This window comes from Colossoma macropomum, unplaced genomic scaffold (genome assembly GCF_904425465.1).
Source record: "Colossoma macropomum unplaced genomic scaffold, Colossoma_macropomum, whole genome shotgun sequence".
NCBI lineage: Eukaryota > Metazoa > Chordata > Actinopteri > Characiformes > Serrasalmidae > Colossoma > Colossoma macropomum.
In genome coordinates, this window is record NW_023494792.1 from 44,709,355 (window position 1) to 44,727,679 (window position 18,325).

Consider the following 18,325-nt stretch of genomic DNA (forward strand, 5'->3'; position numbering starts at 1 on the left):
ACGCACAAAAGGGTCATTGTAACCACGCAATTAAATACAGCATTTAAACAACGTCAGCAAAAGAGCTTCTGTGTACATTAACCGCGGCTGTCTTGCCCTCGAAAATTAGCAGACAGGTACTGAAGTGGCCGCTAGATGGCGGTGTCGGTCTTTTTAAAAAATGGGTTTATTATATCACCGATAAAAAAAAAACAAAAGCTGTTCACGTCCAAGTTTTAGAATCTCTGTCATAAATGACAAAGAAACCACAAACAACTTCCATGAATATAAAATGATAATAATCAAAATAATGACAAATCAGCCCAAATTTTGTATACCCGCCAAAGGACTTGTCTACCCCGCCAAATCCAGCCAAAATCCATCCAGTTTGACGTGAACCCGCCCAATCTGGCAACGATGCGGATAAGATTCAACATTTTTACTTTAGTTAAACGCACAATACAAAAATATATTGCCACCTGCTGGACACCATTGGGAAATGAAACGTAAAAGCACGGCGATAAAAGTAAATAAGTTCTTGTATTATTATTATTATTATTATTATTATTTTGCGGATTATGTATCAAATGCATAAATGCAGGTTACGCATTAGTACATCTGGTACGTTCATCGTGAGACTATCACAGTCGTTGTTACCTGCTGGATGATTTGTAATTAGATGAACCATCTGCTCTGGGTGAGGAAATCAGGCTGACCGCTACTGCACATTTCAGCTGAACGGGCTCATTAATATTCCGCTCCATCATCATCGTCATCATCATCATCATCATCATCATCCTGTGGAAGTCCCTCCCACAGTGCACCGCGCGCTCTTTCCCTCAGCTGCAGTGATGGAAGAGGCGGCCAGCTCTGCGCCGCTCTGTGCGGCAGTGAACGGAGAGACAGACGCTGAGAAGAAGAAGAAGAGAAAGAAGAAGAAGAGCAAAACAGCCTCTGCAGGTAAGAGCAGCGGACTCGAGAGCTTACTTACTTCTGCAATAGTGCGAGCCAGCAGGGGCTGCGTCCCAAATTACTCCCTACTCCCTGAAGTGCACTACGTGCAGCGTGAAATCAGTCCAGTTAGGGAGTCATTTGGATTTAGGTCACATTTTTCTGCAACCCACACTAAAAATAAGCTTGTATTCGCTTGACTGAACTTGATTCACATGTGTAAAGCATTTCCACATAAATAAGATACATTAAATCAACACAGTTTCTGGCAAAAGTGAGTGAACTGAACAGAGAACAGATAAACGGTGTCTCATATTCATGTGGAAATGATGTACACGTTTGAATCAAGTACATTCAGTGCTTTACTTCTTTTCAGTGCACTTGACTTGAACTCGACAGTGACGTAAGACTCCAGTCTTGTAGCCCACCTGCTTTGCAGTTTTGTGGTTTTCCTGCTGTAACACCTCTACTTCAGCTCATGATCGATAGCTGAGATGAAACTCAGGTGCAGGAGGAAAACTGTAAACTGTGCAGTGCAGGTGGACTAAGGGAGCGAAGGTATGAAGCTGGAAATGCTGATCTAGCTGTTCTGCTTTAAAAATATCAGAATAGGTTTGGATGTTTTTCTATCACGAGGCAAAAGTACTGCCATGTCATGTATATGCATGTGGCATAGCCTAATTTATTATTTGTTATGCAGTAATTTTATTACTTCCTTTAATGTTCAGATATTGTGTTTTGCTTTATTGTGTAGAGCATGCAGTGTTATATGCCAGCGCCAAAGACTTGGAATAAGTTTTTCTAACAGAAGAGGCCATAAGTACTGTCATTTACTCCAGCACAGTCATAATCATAATCATCTCTACAGCTGTTACTTGTCAATCAGTCAGTTGAATCCTTTGTTTGCATTTATATTCTATTCAAATGTTGTGTTTTGTTTTCTATGCTTAGTTTCACATTTCAGTCAAATTTCAAATCCTGCTGAGAAAAATTAAAGTATTTTTGGTTCTTGGTGGTGTCCAATAGACAGTAATGCTATTCAGTGGTTTCCTGATGGGCTGATATCACAGTATGTAGGACTCTAATGGTTTAACAGGTGTTCTGACTGACATCAGATGCATTTGATTGTTCAAAGGTAACCATTAAGCCAAAAAAGCAAAACCATCAGATTTTAATCCCAATGGTTCTAATGGTCTTTTTTTCAGTGGGAAAGACGAATTTCTACTGTATGTAAATTTAATGGTCAATAAAGTATTTCGATTCCAAAGAGATTAAGGAGCTGCTTGCAGGTTTGAGTTCAAATGTACAGTTAAAGTGCCTGGCAGCCCGTATGAAAAATGATATATAAAACAGTGTGATGTACAGTTGCATGCAAAAGTTTAGTCAACACATCATCTACATCCTCTACACTTTTGCACATATTAATATGCAATTACTGTTTATCTGCTGAATTTAACATATTGGGGAAAAACTGAAAAAAAATGTCCTGTGCAAAAGTTATGGCACAATGTGTTTCTTTCCCCCAGTATGTTAAAACTCAGCAAATAAATTAAAATTGTGTAGAAACATTCACAGAAAAAATGTCACATTTAAGTGTGTTCCCTGTAGAGGGTTTGTTAACATGGGCTCCCTAAGAAAATTATTAAAACCTATAATTTGACCAGGGGGATTTAAACTTCTTTTGCATGACTCGCTCTCCAAAATGAAGTCTTGTAAGTAGAGCTAGTTTTTCCATCTTATATTTTTTCCAATAAAAATCTGTATCCTAGTAGTTTTGGGTAAATTTAGAACCGTAAACTATTAAATAATGACAGAACTAAATAGTACTGGCACATACACTGAGACATGTACAGTGGTGCCAAAAAGACATTTGGACATTTTAACCTTTTAACCATTGGTAACTTTATTGAACCTTAAGTGTCTAAACTTTAATGTTTAATATAAAGATTTCTTTATAAAATGTTTAAATGTGTGGATAAAGCTTATAGAAGAATTCCAACCAAACTGCACTAAGGCTACTGTAAAGCGTAGAGACAGTTTAAATAAATATCACTTGTTTTGCTACATACGGAACTTAATGCATTGTTATGTATGGCACCAATGTACATATACTTTTTGGACCCCCTGTATATGGGCAAAAATCAGAGTTATCCCAGAAGACGTTTTATTGGAGATGGCATTATTAGATGTTCATAATCTGGGTTCAGCTATATTCTTGTGTTGGGGCTGAGTATGTTTAGCCACATCAGGTTCACTGTGTCATGTTCTCAAGGTTATAGAACGATGCAAATGACCTAAAATCTGTGCCAACCTCTCCATCTCATGGATCCGTTATGTGGGATGGAATTGTCCGGGATCCAAACTGACAAGCATTACTCAGTCAGTCACATTCAGCCCCGCAGGATGAAGAAGTTGTTGATGAATGCACCTGGCACAATTAGCACTTACTTTGCTTATGGGCTCACTCACCTGTGTGTGTGTGTGTGTGACTTTGCGGCAGGACAAGCTGAACTGGCCGAGGAATGCGAAGTGGATGTGAGGAAGCCACTGGAGCAGCAGAGCCTGGAGGAGAGAGAGAGGGAGGAGGATGCAGAAGAAGGTGCACTGTACAAACACACTCCGCACACAGTGTGCTCATTTAGGCCCAAATTCATTTAAAGTTATAGACCTCTGAAGTTGTTCTGAAGTGTGTATCATTCCCATATATGGAACTCCAGGGCTACACTGATTTCTCCATGGGCAGTTAAGGCTAAAATGTAGAACAGTTTATTCAGTTCAGACTGAAATTCTCAAGGACGTTAGAAAAAATAAACTTCAGCTACTCCTTTCAGATGTGTGGATCCTCTGCAAGGTTGAAGTAATAATTGCGACCCAACAGCCAGGAACAGCACAATGTTTAGTTCGCTTTTCCCCATATATTCTACTCCAGTAGCTCTGCTGCAGACCGCAGGAACAACACTCTGTGTCACATCAACATGAATAAATGTCGTTTTCAAATATCGCCACATCCATCTTTCTGTGGGGAAACTACACGGTTCCAACACACATTTCTCCCCAGAACGTCACTGGATCCTATAAATTACAATGTCTTTTACAAATAATACTGCTTACATGCTACAAGCAAACTAACACTTCTGTGCATTGAAATGATGCTGAAAGTAAGTCTGTTAGTAAGCATTATTATATAACAACATCAACTACTCAAACTTTATGCGGCCACTGCCAAAGCAACAAAACTACCACAACTAGTCTTGCTGATTTGTGTGGAGTATTTTGGTGAGGTTGCCAGTCCTTTGATGTCAATTCAATGCACTACAGTGTTAGCTTGCATATAATAATAATAATCTTTTTACTCCTTAACAACCTCGTGATTTAAAGGATCCAGGGACAAAATGGCTTTATGGCAAAATATATCGGGTTTGGAACATTTTCCACCTATCCTGTCTTGACTTGAGGCTTTTGGCCATATTGTCCTGTTTTAAAACAATGGGTTATAAAAAAGGTATGAATATGTATATTTACATATGCATTTAAGGTACACAGTTGGACCTTAAAACCATTGTTGTACCTTGAGGGTATATTTACACTGTATGTACCTTGATGAACGAAAGTGTACAGTACTTGTATTTCTAACAGTGCAGATGGCACAATACCACCTTGAGTACTCATACCGATCTTTTTTGTAAAGCTATTAAGCTATTTTTAATTGATGTATTTCACTTAAGATAATCATCTAAAAGTATATTATTAATATTATTATTATGCCTTCTGCCCAATGACTGCTGGGAAAGGCTCCAGCTCCCCCTGCGACCCAGAAGGATAAGCAGCTTGGAAATGTGTGTGTGTGTGTGTGTGTTATTATTATTATTATTATGAGTAGTAGTAGTAGTTTATCAGTTACAGTAGTAGTATTTTAATATTAATATCAGTATTAGTATTAGAATAAATACACGTTTTACATTTAACAGCAGAATATTATATGTGGCTCTTGCTTTGACAGCATTTACATTTCTACAAGTTCGCAAAGCGGTTAAATCTGCATTCTCAGTTGAAATGAATTCCATTCATTTCTTAATTCTGACACGCTGTATTTTCCACTAAGTCATGAATGAATCCGCATTAACACTCTATTGGTCTAAATTAGAATAATGGCTGTGTTGTTTGTAGCTAAATTACAGCCATACTCACTCAGTGTGCATTGTATATGCTGCATCAGGTTTTTGTGTGAATGCTTCCTCTTGCACTCATGCAGTGCTCAGTTTTTTCTTTTAACAATGTACATATCAGCTTAAGCTGAATTTATTCAGCTTATGTTGGATAACCAACCACAGTGTCTGGCAGGTGAGGCGAATCTACCCGTCAGATGTTATTGTTTAGCTGCAGTGAAAATTAAATTGAAAGTATGTGACGGGCCATATGATGCTGTGGCCTGGGGGCTGCTAGTTTGAGATCCCTGAGACAGACATTAGGTTGAAAAATGCTGACGTATTCCATTGACTTGTCCACTTTCAGGTACTCTGACAAAGAAATATACCATGCGCATAAATTCACTTCAAGAGTAGGCAAACTACTACCTGCCATTCATCGTATTGGTTTGTGTGTAAAATGTTTCTGTGTTGCTTTTGTCACAGATGGAGAAGAGGGAGAGAACTCTGCTGGGAAGAAGAAGAAGAAAAAGGCCAAGAAAAAGAAAGGCCGTAAGTCTGTGCTGCTGAGTTCTCTCTATTGTCACTGGACCAGCTATCGCTGCAAGCGGTTGTGCTCATGTCACGCCTGGCAGACCAATACAGTGGGCTGGCCCTGCGCCAGTTTGCATTACTCCTGGGAAAGTCCTGCAGTGCAAATTCCACTCTGTCTCACTCTTGTGCCACAGTCTTCTCCATAGAGCCTGTGATCCTGCATTAACCCCTTGAACTCCAGGCTTATTATTTAGTTATGAATCACACAGCTTATTATCTAGTAACTACTATGAATTACTCCAAAACTACTACAGTACTATTATGTGTGTTATATAGTTATTAGAGAGAGAAAAGGTACACTGAAATGTACACATAACAAAAACTCATGATTCATTTTTAGATGACTATTTTCCAACCAGTCTTTTTCCCTTAGAATTGAACAGGCTGTTATTGTTACTTTGCCTTAAACACTGATATATGTAAATGATCTCTGTACTGATTGGCTGCTTTATATTGTGCCTTGTTCAAAAAGAGGTTGATGCTGAAATGTGGAACAACCTGTTCAGTTAACACTGAAATCCTCAAAGACAATCATATAATATTCTGCTGTGAGAAAAAATAAACTTCATCCACTCCTTTTGGATATGTGGATCCACTGGAAAACTGTTTTCCTGACAGCCAGGAACAGCACAATGTTTAATCACTTTCCACTCCAGTAGCTCTGCTATAGACTGTAGGAACAACGCTTTGCATAACTTCAGTGTGAATGTGCAAGGCTAAACTGCAGTAGACTGAAAGGGAGGTCATGTGTTGATGTATTCATGGTTGTGACATCACAGCCATGATGAATTCATGGCTAGTTTTGCAGCCTAGTTTCCTTATACGGACTGTACATTCTTAGCGTAGCATAGTTTTGTATATATAACAATCACCTTTACCAAAAAAACCCTTGAACCACCACTTTTTTATTGTGTGTGGATTGGAGAGTGAAGAGTTTTGAAACTTTATGGTGTTAAGTATATTAAGCCTTTCAAAAAACAAGGACATTTTGTTCATTTCATGTTGTGGGTTCTTTAAGGGGTTACCATTATTTTGTACCACTGACACTTTTGTCTTTCTTCAGCTAAAACACAGACTGATCCTCCGTCTATGCCCATCTGTGAGCTTTATCCCAATGGAGTGTTTCCTGTTGGACAGGAGTGTGAATATCCTCCCTCACAGGATGGGTAAGAGACTAGCGCTCTCCTTATTTCCCTTTCATTTTCAACAGAGTGTTGTCTTATTTAACACAAGAAGTGTGCTCAGATTTTGAGAACATCTTTGAACACACCTGTCAAAGTCAGAAGACTGCCCCTTTATTTATTTCATTTGCAGTCAAAACAGCCATTAAGTATAAATAAAAAAAAATGTAGGTGATAAATTGATAAAATTGTTAAAAGATTAAGAGAGAAAATGGGACTAACAACTGAGCAAGACCCGCCAAAAACCACCAAAACTGTCGCCATCATATAAACAGCACTGAAAGCTTTCGCCTTTGAGAGAGAGGAGGAAATTAAGCTCCACTGTTACCTCAGATCTGAAAACATCCACAGGTGTTTCTGTCCATCCTTCCACTGTGAGAAGACAACTCAACACTATGAGTCTAAAAGGATGCGTAGCTGTCAAGAATAAGAAATAGACTAAAAGAAAGATTTTTTTCAAATAAAGAAGCTGTTAGTGGACTGACCACCTCAGAGTCCAGACCTTAACATCATTGTGAATACATTTGAAGTTGCTTGGATCGCAAGAAGCAGAAAGTGCAACCAACTTCTAAAGCTGAACTTTTGAGGTGTGGAAAAAATTCCTGCAGATTTCGTTGGAACACCGAAAGCAAGTATCCTGAAAAAAATGGATTTACTGAATACTGATAAATGTAATATTATGTGTAGTTGCAAAGATTTTGATGTCATTTTCTGTTAAATATATTTTTATTATGCTGAAAAATGAATAACTTGCATTTAATGGCCATTTTACCTTGTGATCAAATGAAGGGTGGTTTCTGACTTTTGAACAGTACTGTGTGCTGTTTTTTTTGAGTAAATGCAACCTATCACAATAAAAACTCAATAACTTGATAAATGTACTTGTAGTTCCGTTCATTAGCAGTTAAATCAATTAAATTAAATTTCTAATCTAATTTACATTATAAAAGTTACAACAAGCCTAATGTTTTAACACAAAGTAGTGTTAAAATAGTGATAATTATATACATATATATATATATATGTATATATATATATATATATATATATATATATATATATATATATATATATATTATTTTTATTTTATTTATTTTTTTTATTCCTCTTCTAACTTATCCCTTGTCCTCCTCTGATCTCTTCAGATCACCTTGTCCTATCTGAAATGTGCTCTACCTCAGATTACCCTGTGCTCTGTGTAATATTATATTATATTTTTGCTGAGGCACCTGACATAGAGGTCACTGGCTCTCTAGTACTGTTTAAGGTGGTCCCACAGTAAACAGTGTGAATAAGGGGAGTGTGAGGTACACATGTACATTTATATGTAGGCTTGTATCTTCTCCCGTTTTTTTGTCCTGCTCTAGCTGCTGAAACAAATTTAATTCTTGTGACATTATGACCTTCAAACATCTTTTGCACCAAACTGCGACAATTACAAGTATAGTCAGTTAATTACTGTTTGCCTCTACTCCTTTGTGAAGCTGAGAGTGCTGGGACTGGCCTGAATTATTCTAATACTTAAATATTTATTTGTTACATTGGTATTTGATTCTCTGTTTAGCATTCAGAAGCTTTGTCTTTTTTCAGGCCACCAAAGTTGTAGCTTAAACTACAGCATGTTTAATAAGCAAAGGTCAGTAGTTGTTAAAATATTAAAAATGTGGAAAATACATAAATTATAGCTGGTAATATCATCAATTCATGCTGGGCGTTCACCACCTCACCTCAGAGCGCAACCAACTGTACTGCTTTCTATGTATCCATTGAAGCAAAAGACTTACATTAAGAAAAATGTTCAGCTCAAAATATACGATAGGCGGTTGGTATACCACAGAGGCACAGAAGTCTGATGAACAGTCTCAAATATGTAAGTATAAGGTGGTGCTAAAACTGGAGAGCTCAGAACTTCAAGCCTGTTTGTTGTGGTGAGTTTTAGCAGTGGTGGAGCAGGCCTGTGTTGCTGCCATCATGACCAGTCATAGGCATTTATATAACATATATATATTTATATGTTTGGACTGTAGTGACAAACATACTTAAAATTTTGTTTAATTATGAAATGTAAATATATTTGTTTTTAAGGGTAGTTTTGAGAACGAGTATTCAGGTACTCATTCGGAAACACCAGCAAACATTTAAAGCCTGTAAATTGCTGTTTGGTCAGTTGAAAAAAGTGATGTGATGTCCATAACATGTCAATCAGTGTATATGCATGTGTGTCCAGACGGAGTGCAGCGTGGCGGATGAGCAGCGAGGAGAAGCGTGTTCTGGATAAAGCCAGCGAAGAAGTGTGGAATGATTATCGTCAGGCTGCTGAGGCTCATCGGCAGGTGCGGCAGTATGTCAGAAGCTGGATCAAACCAGGCCTGAGCATGATCGAGATCTGGTGAGGGTCAGACAACTATCACGCAACTACGACTTTAACCTGACAAGGAAAAAAACTATTTTAGATTCTTCTAGAAATTAGCCCCCTTTGCTTTAATGCCGTTTTTCACACCCTAAGCAATTTCTCAAAAAGCCTCATAAGGCACCACCTGGGATGCTTTTCCAGCAGTCTCGAAGAAGATACACATGTGCTGAGACCTTGCTAACTGCTTAAAACTGCTTTTTATGGGGAACAAAAGAACTGAATTGAATAAAAACTTTTTTGATTTTTTTTTTTTGTTTTGGAATTAAATTCATACAGACATCAGCTTCACTATGTTATGTTTGGCTCAGAATCAAATTAAAAACATTAGCCTTCAGAGTAAAACATCTTTAAGGTTAAGAAAAACATACAGTGTTGTACAAGATTACTATTAAATTAAGTCAAAACAGCCATTACATGCAAGTTATTAATTTATCAACAGATATTTCTGAGGAGATTAGGAAGAGGAAGGTTAAAGGAAAATAAAATGAAAAACATTTAAAAAATATATGTGAAAAGATAAAAAGAAAACAGATCTGTGCATACAGAGTCCTTCTGGTGACAGCCCTCCTTAATAAAAATAAAATGACCACAAATGACTAAGGTCAAGGGAATGAGATCCTAATGCGTATTCATGACTTAGTAAGACAAGGCAACAAAATAATTAAGTTGTGGTTATGACTTATTAAGGCTTGGGAATGAGATAAAGTTATGATAATTAATTTGTAGCCACAGCATACAGCTAAGTCGGGGCTGTAAGTTAATTATTTCAATTCCTTGCCTTAAATTGTCGCCACACATTATTTTTTATTAAAAAGGGATGTCACCAACAGGGCTCTGTATGTGTAAGACCTTGTAGACCACCAAAACTGTCCCCATCATATAAACAGCACTTAAAGTTTTCCTCTTTAAGAGAGAGGAGAAAATTAAGCTACACTCTTGCCTCAGATCTGAAATAATCCACAGGTGTTTCTGTCCGTCCGTCCACTATGAGGAGACAACTCAACACTGTGAGTCTGAAAGGATGTGTAGCTGTCAAGAAGCCTGAGGAAGAGAAATAGACAAAAAAGGAAAAAAATGTGAATCAGATAAATAAGCTGCTGGTGTTCTCAGAACAATAGACTGACCACCCCAAAGTCCAAACTTCCAAATAATTGATGTGTTTGAAGCAGAAATTTCAACGAACGTCTAAGAATGAACTTTGGAGAACTTTGGAAAAATATCCCTTCAGATTGCTTTGGAGAAACTGTAAGCAAGTCTCCTGGAAAGAACAGAAGTTGTAATAAAGACAAAGAGTGGACACACTAAACACTGAGAAAAATGATCATAATTGAGGACTTTGTGTAATTTTCTGTTAAATATATGCTTTCTTTTTTTCCTGACTTTGAAAAATGAATAACTTGCACGTAATGGCCGTTTCGTTTTGCATGGAAATTAATTAAATGAAGGTGTTCGAAGTTCAGTTAGACATGTCCAAACTTTAGACTGGTACTGTATGTACAAAACAAAATGCAGTGGCTTGATCCTTATGCCTCTCGCGCTCCCTCTCCCTCTGCCTCAGTGAGCGTTTGGAGGAATCCAGTAGGAGGTTGATTAAGGAAAACGGGCTGAATGCAGGTTTGGCCTTCCCCACTGGCTGCTCTCTCAATAACTGTGCTGCTCATTACACCCCCAATGCTGGAGACCCCACCGTGCTGCAGTACGACGACGTGTGCAAGATCGACTTTGGCACACACATCAATGGTAAACACATACATGCACACACACATGCACAGAGGTCGCACAGAGGTCATGAAAGGAGTCACACTTCATTATGGCACTGACCATTCTGCACACTCATTCAGACGCACACACCTGCACGCACGCGCACACACACACACAGCTTCGCCTGTTTATTGATGTGTGTGTGTGTTCAGGGAGGATTATTGACTGTGCCTTCACCGTCACCTTTAACCCAAAGTATGACCGTCTGCTGGAAGCTGTAAGAGACGCCACCAACACTGGAATCAAGGTGTGTGGATGTGTTAGAGTCACTTGTCATATTAATAATTGTTGTTATTTTGTTCAGTGATAACTTTTATGAAACAAATAGAACCAGTCCTAAAATCTGATTGGCTGAGCTGCATTCAAAACCATTGTAAAATACTTGATATACACACTCCTTTGACCACCTCACAACACCTGAATTCAGTATAACTGTGCCAAGTGACCAAGACCATTGTACTGTTCATGCAATAATCTTTGACTGTAATGCTGCTCACCTGTGTATTGATGAAGTAGGAACATATTTTTTTTTTAACTGGGGCTCTGATGGCTTATTTTCTTAAAGGGGAGCTCCACCAATACCTTTTCAAATAATTTTTCAAAATGTCTGTGTAATTCAGTGGTTGAGATATAAACAAAGCCATTCAGAGTGGTTTGAGGTGAAATTATTCATTTGTAGAAAAAGGTTCCAATGTCTACACCACAAATGTAGCCATTCCATTTACTATCCAAAACCGGCAGTGAACCTACACATGTATTCTGAGTTTTTATATATGGATGATGGAAAAATAGTCATAAATCTGAAAATAAAAAAGTTTTCTTTGGGGACTATTTTGCCCTAGAATACCCTTCATGGATTAGAATAAATTGATTCAATTACATTTTAGGCCAAAATTTTATCACCCAACTACCATGAGCAATGTCCCAGACATCAGGTTAAGCATTCATAATCATTTTATGTAATAACTTCTTGTGAGGGAGCTTTTAAACGTGGATGTCTGGTTCCTATCACCACTGTTTTGAACGATTCTGACTCGTTAAGTGTCTCTAAAATGAAGCATTTTACACCAAACCACTCAGAATTACTTTTATATTGTAACTATTTAATTATGCAGACATTTTAAAAATCAGTGGAGTTCCCCTTTAACTACAACAAGTCTAAGCAGCCAGATATCAAGCTAAAAGCTAGATAACAAGCTGAAACTAACAGGTTAAACAGTTAAATTAATATCACAGGCTTTGAATTAAAGTACTTACTGAAAGACTCACTGTAAACCTGCATAAAAAAAGTAAAGAATGTGTCACTTGAATGTTTTACATACTTCAAACGTCAAATCCAGGCTGAATCTCAAATGACTCCCTCCTTCTTATAAACTGTGCTGTGTAAGTTTAATGTACAAAATTCTGGCTTCTACACCCAAATAATGCACTACTTGTCTGGAATTGCTGGATCCCAATTAGGTATTTCTCAGACATATCATGCAGCATTTGGGTCCAGGAACCAGTATTTTAATTCCTACATGGTGCACTAAGTAGGGAGCCGTTTGAGATTCAGCCCTAGCAGGGGAAAAAGGACATAGAACATTGTTAGCTTGGTGAAAAATAAGACTGGAAATTGCATAGGAGCAGTAAATGGATATTAGCATTGTTGTTCAGACGTTAACTGGGCAGCAAAAACTGCTTATAAAGTAAAGCTTTTTGCATTACAGTGCTGTATTATGATATAATTATTTTATGACAAAAAGTTAAAACGTTTGTGAAATGATGGCAGTACACAGTGATGGGAGAATGAACGCTTTTGCCCTCTTTCAGCAGTTCATAGTTGCTACTTATATTTTATCGTTCATCGTTTTGTAAAACCAGTAAGCCACTTGAGGCCACACATTACAGTGATTTTGTAAGGGAGTTTTATTTTATTATTGTGTCGTGCCTAATAACACTCTTACATGTGGCTTTCATGGCTTATTCCTTCAATGCAGTGTAGATTGACATGCTATATGCTAGATTTTTAGGAACATCAAGATGTTATGAAATGATAAATAATGTACTGTAATTATTTATTTATAGTGATTTCTTGATAATTTATCTGCCTTGTGATTTATATGAGGAATATTGGATATTAATTTTATTCATTCTTCATAACTTCATTTTAAATGTTATACACCTTTCTTGGTCATTAGAAGTCATCTAGAGCTCTTTTCATCATTCTGGACATTTCATTATTTACAGCTTACTCCTAATTCTTTGAAACCAGTGAAGTTACACAGTACCGGCATCATATTAGAATAACTTTATGCATTTATCTGCAAAAAATTGGTTTTATTTAATTGAAAACAGTGATTGTAGGAAGTTTGGTAGCAGATAATAATGTCTGGCTGTTTGTGAGAACTGTGTGTGTAACTCTGGCCTGTTCTCTCGGCAGTGTGCAGGGATAGACGTACGTCTCTGTGACATTGGAGAATCTATACAGGAAGTGATGGAGTCGTACGAGGTGGAGTTAGACGGGAAAACTTACCAAGGTAGGAACAAACACATTAACCCTGCACAGAAAAAATACCGTAGACTTGTTGTCTTTTTTATACACAAGAAGTAATCAAGTCAATTTAGTCTGTTTTCTTACCTAGTTTGTTTGCTGAAGTCCGCAGCAGGGTTTAGGTTTTTGTGACTCATTTGTTTCAGTTGGTTTTTACACTGCAAAGTGCACAAAATTATACATGTTGGTGTTCATTGACTGGACAGAAATTTGGTGGCGATACGTACGCTCTGTTACTTTTATGTTTGCTTCCATTAATGCCAGAAATAGTCTATATTTATTTTCTCTAACTGTCATAGTATAAGATCCAGATCTGTCCTAGATGTATCTCAATAAGAGTACATGTGAATTATTTGTATTACTTGGATTATTTGTAGAGGGCCTGTTGAATACATACTTTCACATGACATTTTTGTTTCTTCCAGTTAAACCAATCCGCAATCTGAATGGCCACTCCATTGGTCAGTACCGGATACATGCTGGCAAAACAGTGCCCATTGTAAAGGGTGGTGAGGCCACTAGGATGGAGGTATGTGTGCTGCATCAACCATATTCATAAACTCGATCAAAAGAGAAAGAGACAGAGTCATTGAGCTTTTACTTTGCTGTGAAGGTTTTTTTCAGTGGATGTGAGCTTGCCTGTTTAGGAGTGTGTACATTCAGTTGTGTTTGTTTATTTTTGGACTGCTGTGTTGACCCAGATCATCCCAACATCTTACTTCCCAACCATCTAATACTTACAGTGTGAACATACTGTTATTTCCTCGCACTTCGTTATAAAACCTGCATAATAACTTCACAAAACCCAGTGTAATAATACAACTGTGGCCAGAATGTTTTGAGGACTGATACATTTTTGGCTGTCATAGACACAATCTTTTATTATGTATTTCATAGCGGGTTGCAGCTTTTCTTCCTTCACGTGTTTGTGTCCAACATATTTCAGCGTGGTATAATAATATGTGTAGACTCTTTGTACATCTTGATGACGTTAGGCTTTGTGTGTTTGTGTGTACAGGAGGGTGAGGCGTACGCTATTGAGACGTTTGGCAGCACAGGGAAGGGAGTGGTACATGATGATATGGACTGTTCACATTACATGAAGAACTTTGACGTAGGACATGTACCAATCAGGTAAGAGTGTGTGTTTGTTTTTTGTACATTTTTGTGACAAAAAATGTCCTTACTTTGAAAACCAGAGAAAACAAGATATATTTGGTCCATAGTATTATTACACATAGGTACTTACATGTAACTTTACAGGACAAGGAAAAACAGTCTTAACTTTTAATGAAAGTAAATGAGTAAATAATTTTTTCCAAGTAATTTTGTACCATTTCTGTTGGTCTGTTCATTATGGAATTTGACACATCAAAAAGGGCAACAAAAAAAGGCAAAAATACGTATACATATGGGACAGATTATCATTATTACATGTAGGTACTTACATATACAGTGTACTGTCACTGTCAGAACAAAACCTTGTACCATATGTAATGTTACATAAAATTATATTACAGTAACACTAGTTAATGTAATATAATTTTATTCTGTGTTGTTTTGGACTGTTCCTGTTGTTTCATTCAACACCAACTTTTGACACAGTATAAAGAATAGCTAGCATTTTCAAATAATGAAAGATAAATAATGCATATGGGGCATATTATCACTACATATAGGTACTTAAACATATATATATATATATATATATATATATATATATATATATATATATATATATATAATGGGACATATTACATGTAGATATTTACATGTGTATATATTACATGAGTGGAAGCTGAAAGTTGTTTTTCTTTCTCCAGGCTGCCGAGAGCTAAGCACTTGTTGAATGTGGTGAATGAGAATTTTGGTACGCTGGCGTTTTGCCGCCGCTGGCTGGACCGGCTCGGGGAGAGTAAGTACCTGATGGCTCTGAAGAACCTGTGTGACTTGGGCATCATCGACCCCTACCCACCACTCTGCGACACCAAGGGCTCCTACACCGCACAGTATGAACATACCATCCTACTCAGGCCCACCTGTAAAGAGGTAGTGAGTCGAGGAGACGACTACTGAGGCCCCCCAGGGGGTATTTCACATAGCAGGATTTTTCAATTAGCCAGATTTCTTAAGCCAAAGGCAAGCCTGTTCAAGAAGAGAAGAGCTACGAGACAATCCTATGGACGGTGCTTGTTTATGACTCAAGTTATCCAGTTAAACTAAGAAATGCTGCTTTGTGAAATACCCCCAAGGTTTCCCACACACAAATTGTGCTATAAAACAAAAAGACAAAAAAATTGAGAATCACACTCCAAATGAGCGTATACAATGCCTGTCAACAGTTTGGGGACACCTAGCCTTTAACCCCTTAAATCCTAAGAGTCCATATGTAGGGCCCATACATTATTTCCTTATTTGCATAACTGTATAACTTGCATAATGGTTTCATAGTAGTTAGAGAATAATGTAGAGTAGTTACTGAATAAGAAGTCTGAATAACAAGGGGTTCAATTGTTTAATTTGTTAGTTTGCAATAACTTTACATATTAAAGACCACTCAGGTTTATTTAGAGAAAACATTTCATGTGTAAATATTAGTAATTATGATGGTTACCTTGGGAATAGTCTGCCCATGTTATCCTCTTGTTGTGATGTCAGCACTCATTAGCACACCAACCTTTCAGGTGTTAAAACCATATTTGGGTTGAATCTTTGTGCTTTTAACAATATTTTGGAAAAAAACTTTCAAGTTATTATTTGTGTAAAATCTGCTCTTGATACTGAGGAAGACACTTTGATGAACATTAAGCTGAACACTGAAGCTAAAAACACACAAAGGATTAGCACATAGTTATATTAGATGTGTTAACCTATATTCACTTTTGCATATGACTTTAGCTGCTTTATGGTAACAAAACATTGGCATTTTTTTCTTATTGATTGAAATGTAATAGCAAGAAAATTATATTTTCAAAAAGATGTAAAGTGTCCCCAAACTTTTACAGGTAGTGTACAGACGCAAAAAGAAAGAAAAAAAGAAAGTACAAACCAACTTAAAACCAGCTGGTTTCTCAGCAGAGAGCACTGGACCCTGCTGCACTGTTCCACAGTATTGCTCCATGCTCCTGCAATTTTCTGCATGAAAGCTGTTTGAACTCTTTAACTATGCAGGAGGATAGGCTAACTTCTCTAGCTGCTGTCCTGGGCCTGATTTCTCCACATATGCTGTAGTGTGGGAAATACTTTGAACACTCCTTTACAAATAGGTTGATCTTAAAGGAACATTCCAGAGTTTTCAACTTAAGTTCTGACAAAAAAAGGATGCAGTGGAACCTTCACACCAAGTCTGATGCATTTTTTTAACATTCTGAGAACATGGCGAAAGACTGTAGAGGTAGAAGAAATATATTCTTCTAGTAGTAATGATCGCAACTGTATAATGAACAATTCCAAAGGTATTTTTGTATGGCAGTGAGGGAATTTGAGGCTCTGCTTCTGCTCATAGCTCTTCTCATTAAAAAGAAAATTCAAATTAAAATTCATTAAATCTGTTGCTTGTCATATAAACATTTGTGCTCTGCCACAAGCAAAATGAGTTGTTATGCTTCCATCTTACCACACTTTGGTTTAAACTGCCTAATTTTTAAATATCTGTAAAATGCAGAAAATCAAGCTGGCTCTGATTAAAAAGCCAGATTCAAAAGCAGTTCAGAAAGATGTCAATAATATGCATGTGTCCATTTTCATGTCCATTAAAATCTTGGTGCAAATAGACCTTTGTACTGTCAGTTATCACGCAACAACACCGAGAATGAAATCCAGTGGGTAGCTGCTGAATTCCATCAGCAAATGTGAATGCTAAACACATTTTTGTGTAGAACACTTTACTCAAATTCTTTATTCATTCAGTTATTTGTTAAAGAAGCTGTTTCAAGCTGTAATTCTGTGTGATTCATTCAAGAATGGGACTAGATTTCCAGGTGGTAGAATGTGTGGTTATGTATTACTAGTGTAAAGGTGTGGGTGTAGTTTTTACAGGCTCCACCTGAGCAACATAGATCCCAGCAAACTTTGAGAGGAAAGCAAAAATAACGGAATTACTTTTTTAATTTCATTGCTCCGTTGGTCAAGAGTCTGATCAGTTTTCGTACAGTTTGGTAAGTCATTCTCTAATGTCTGTTTGATCCAAAGATCTGTAACAGTGTAACAGTTGTAGTTTTGTGTTCTCACACTCACACACACACACACACACACACACACACACACACACACACACACACACACACACACGCACACACAGATAGACACACATTTTCCAAACCGCATATCCTTCTGGGTCACGAGGGTGCTGGAACCCTTCCCAGCAGTCACTGGGAGGAAGGCAGGATACACCCTGGACAGGTGAATTTGTGTTCTGTAGTTACAAATCGCTGTTGTCGGAAGAAAACCTTGTGTCTCCAAAATGGTAACTTTACAGGAGAAGGAAAAAACATACTCTACTTTTAATGTAAGTCAATGGAACCAGACTTTTTTTCCAAGTCATTTTGGGTCGTTTCTTTTGATCCATTCATCAGGAAATTCACAACAGCCATTTTCAAATTATGTCAAAAACTGTAAAAGGACAAAAATGGAGATACAAGGTTTTCTTCCGACAACAGTGAAATGTTATGCTTTTTTTCATGGAATTCAGCAACTGCCCATTGGCTCCTATTATAGAAGTCAGTAGATTTTCTGTACAGGGAAACACATCAGAATTATTTTCCATGGT

General features: G+C 37.4%; 1 protein-coding gene across 1 annotated transcript; it reads left to right on the forward strand.

The window, feature by feature from the left end:
• The first annotated feature begins 800 nt into the window (after positions 1–800).
• metap2a (methionyl aminopeptidase 2a) lies at positions 801–17,229 on the forward strand. Its single transcript, XM_036577311.1, has 11 exons — positions 801–939; positions 3,431–3,529; positions 5,562–5,627; positions 6,733–6,835; positions 9,078–9,239; positions 10,822–11,003; positions 11,177–11,271; positions 13,447–13,543; positions 13,983–14,086; positions 14,576–14,691; positions 15,381–17,229. The coding sequence occupies exons 1-11, from the start codon at positions 831–833 to the stop codon at positions 15,631–15,633; spliced, it is 1,386 nt and encodes a 461-aa protein (XP_036433204.1). The 5' UTR covers positions 801–830; the 3' UTR covers positions 15,634–17,229.
• The last annotated feature ends 1,096 nt before the right edge of the window (positions 17,230–18,325 follow it).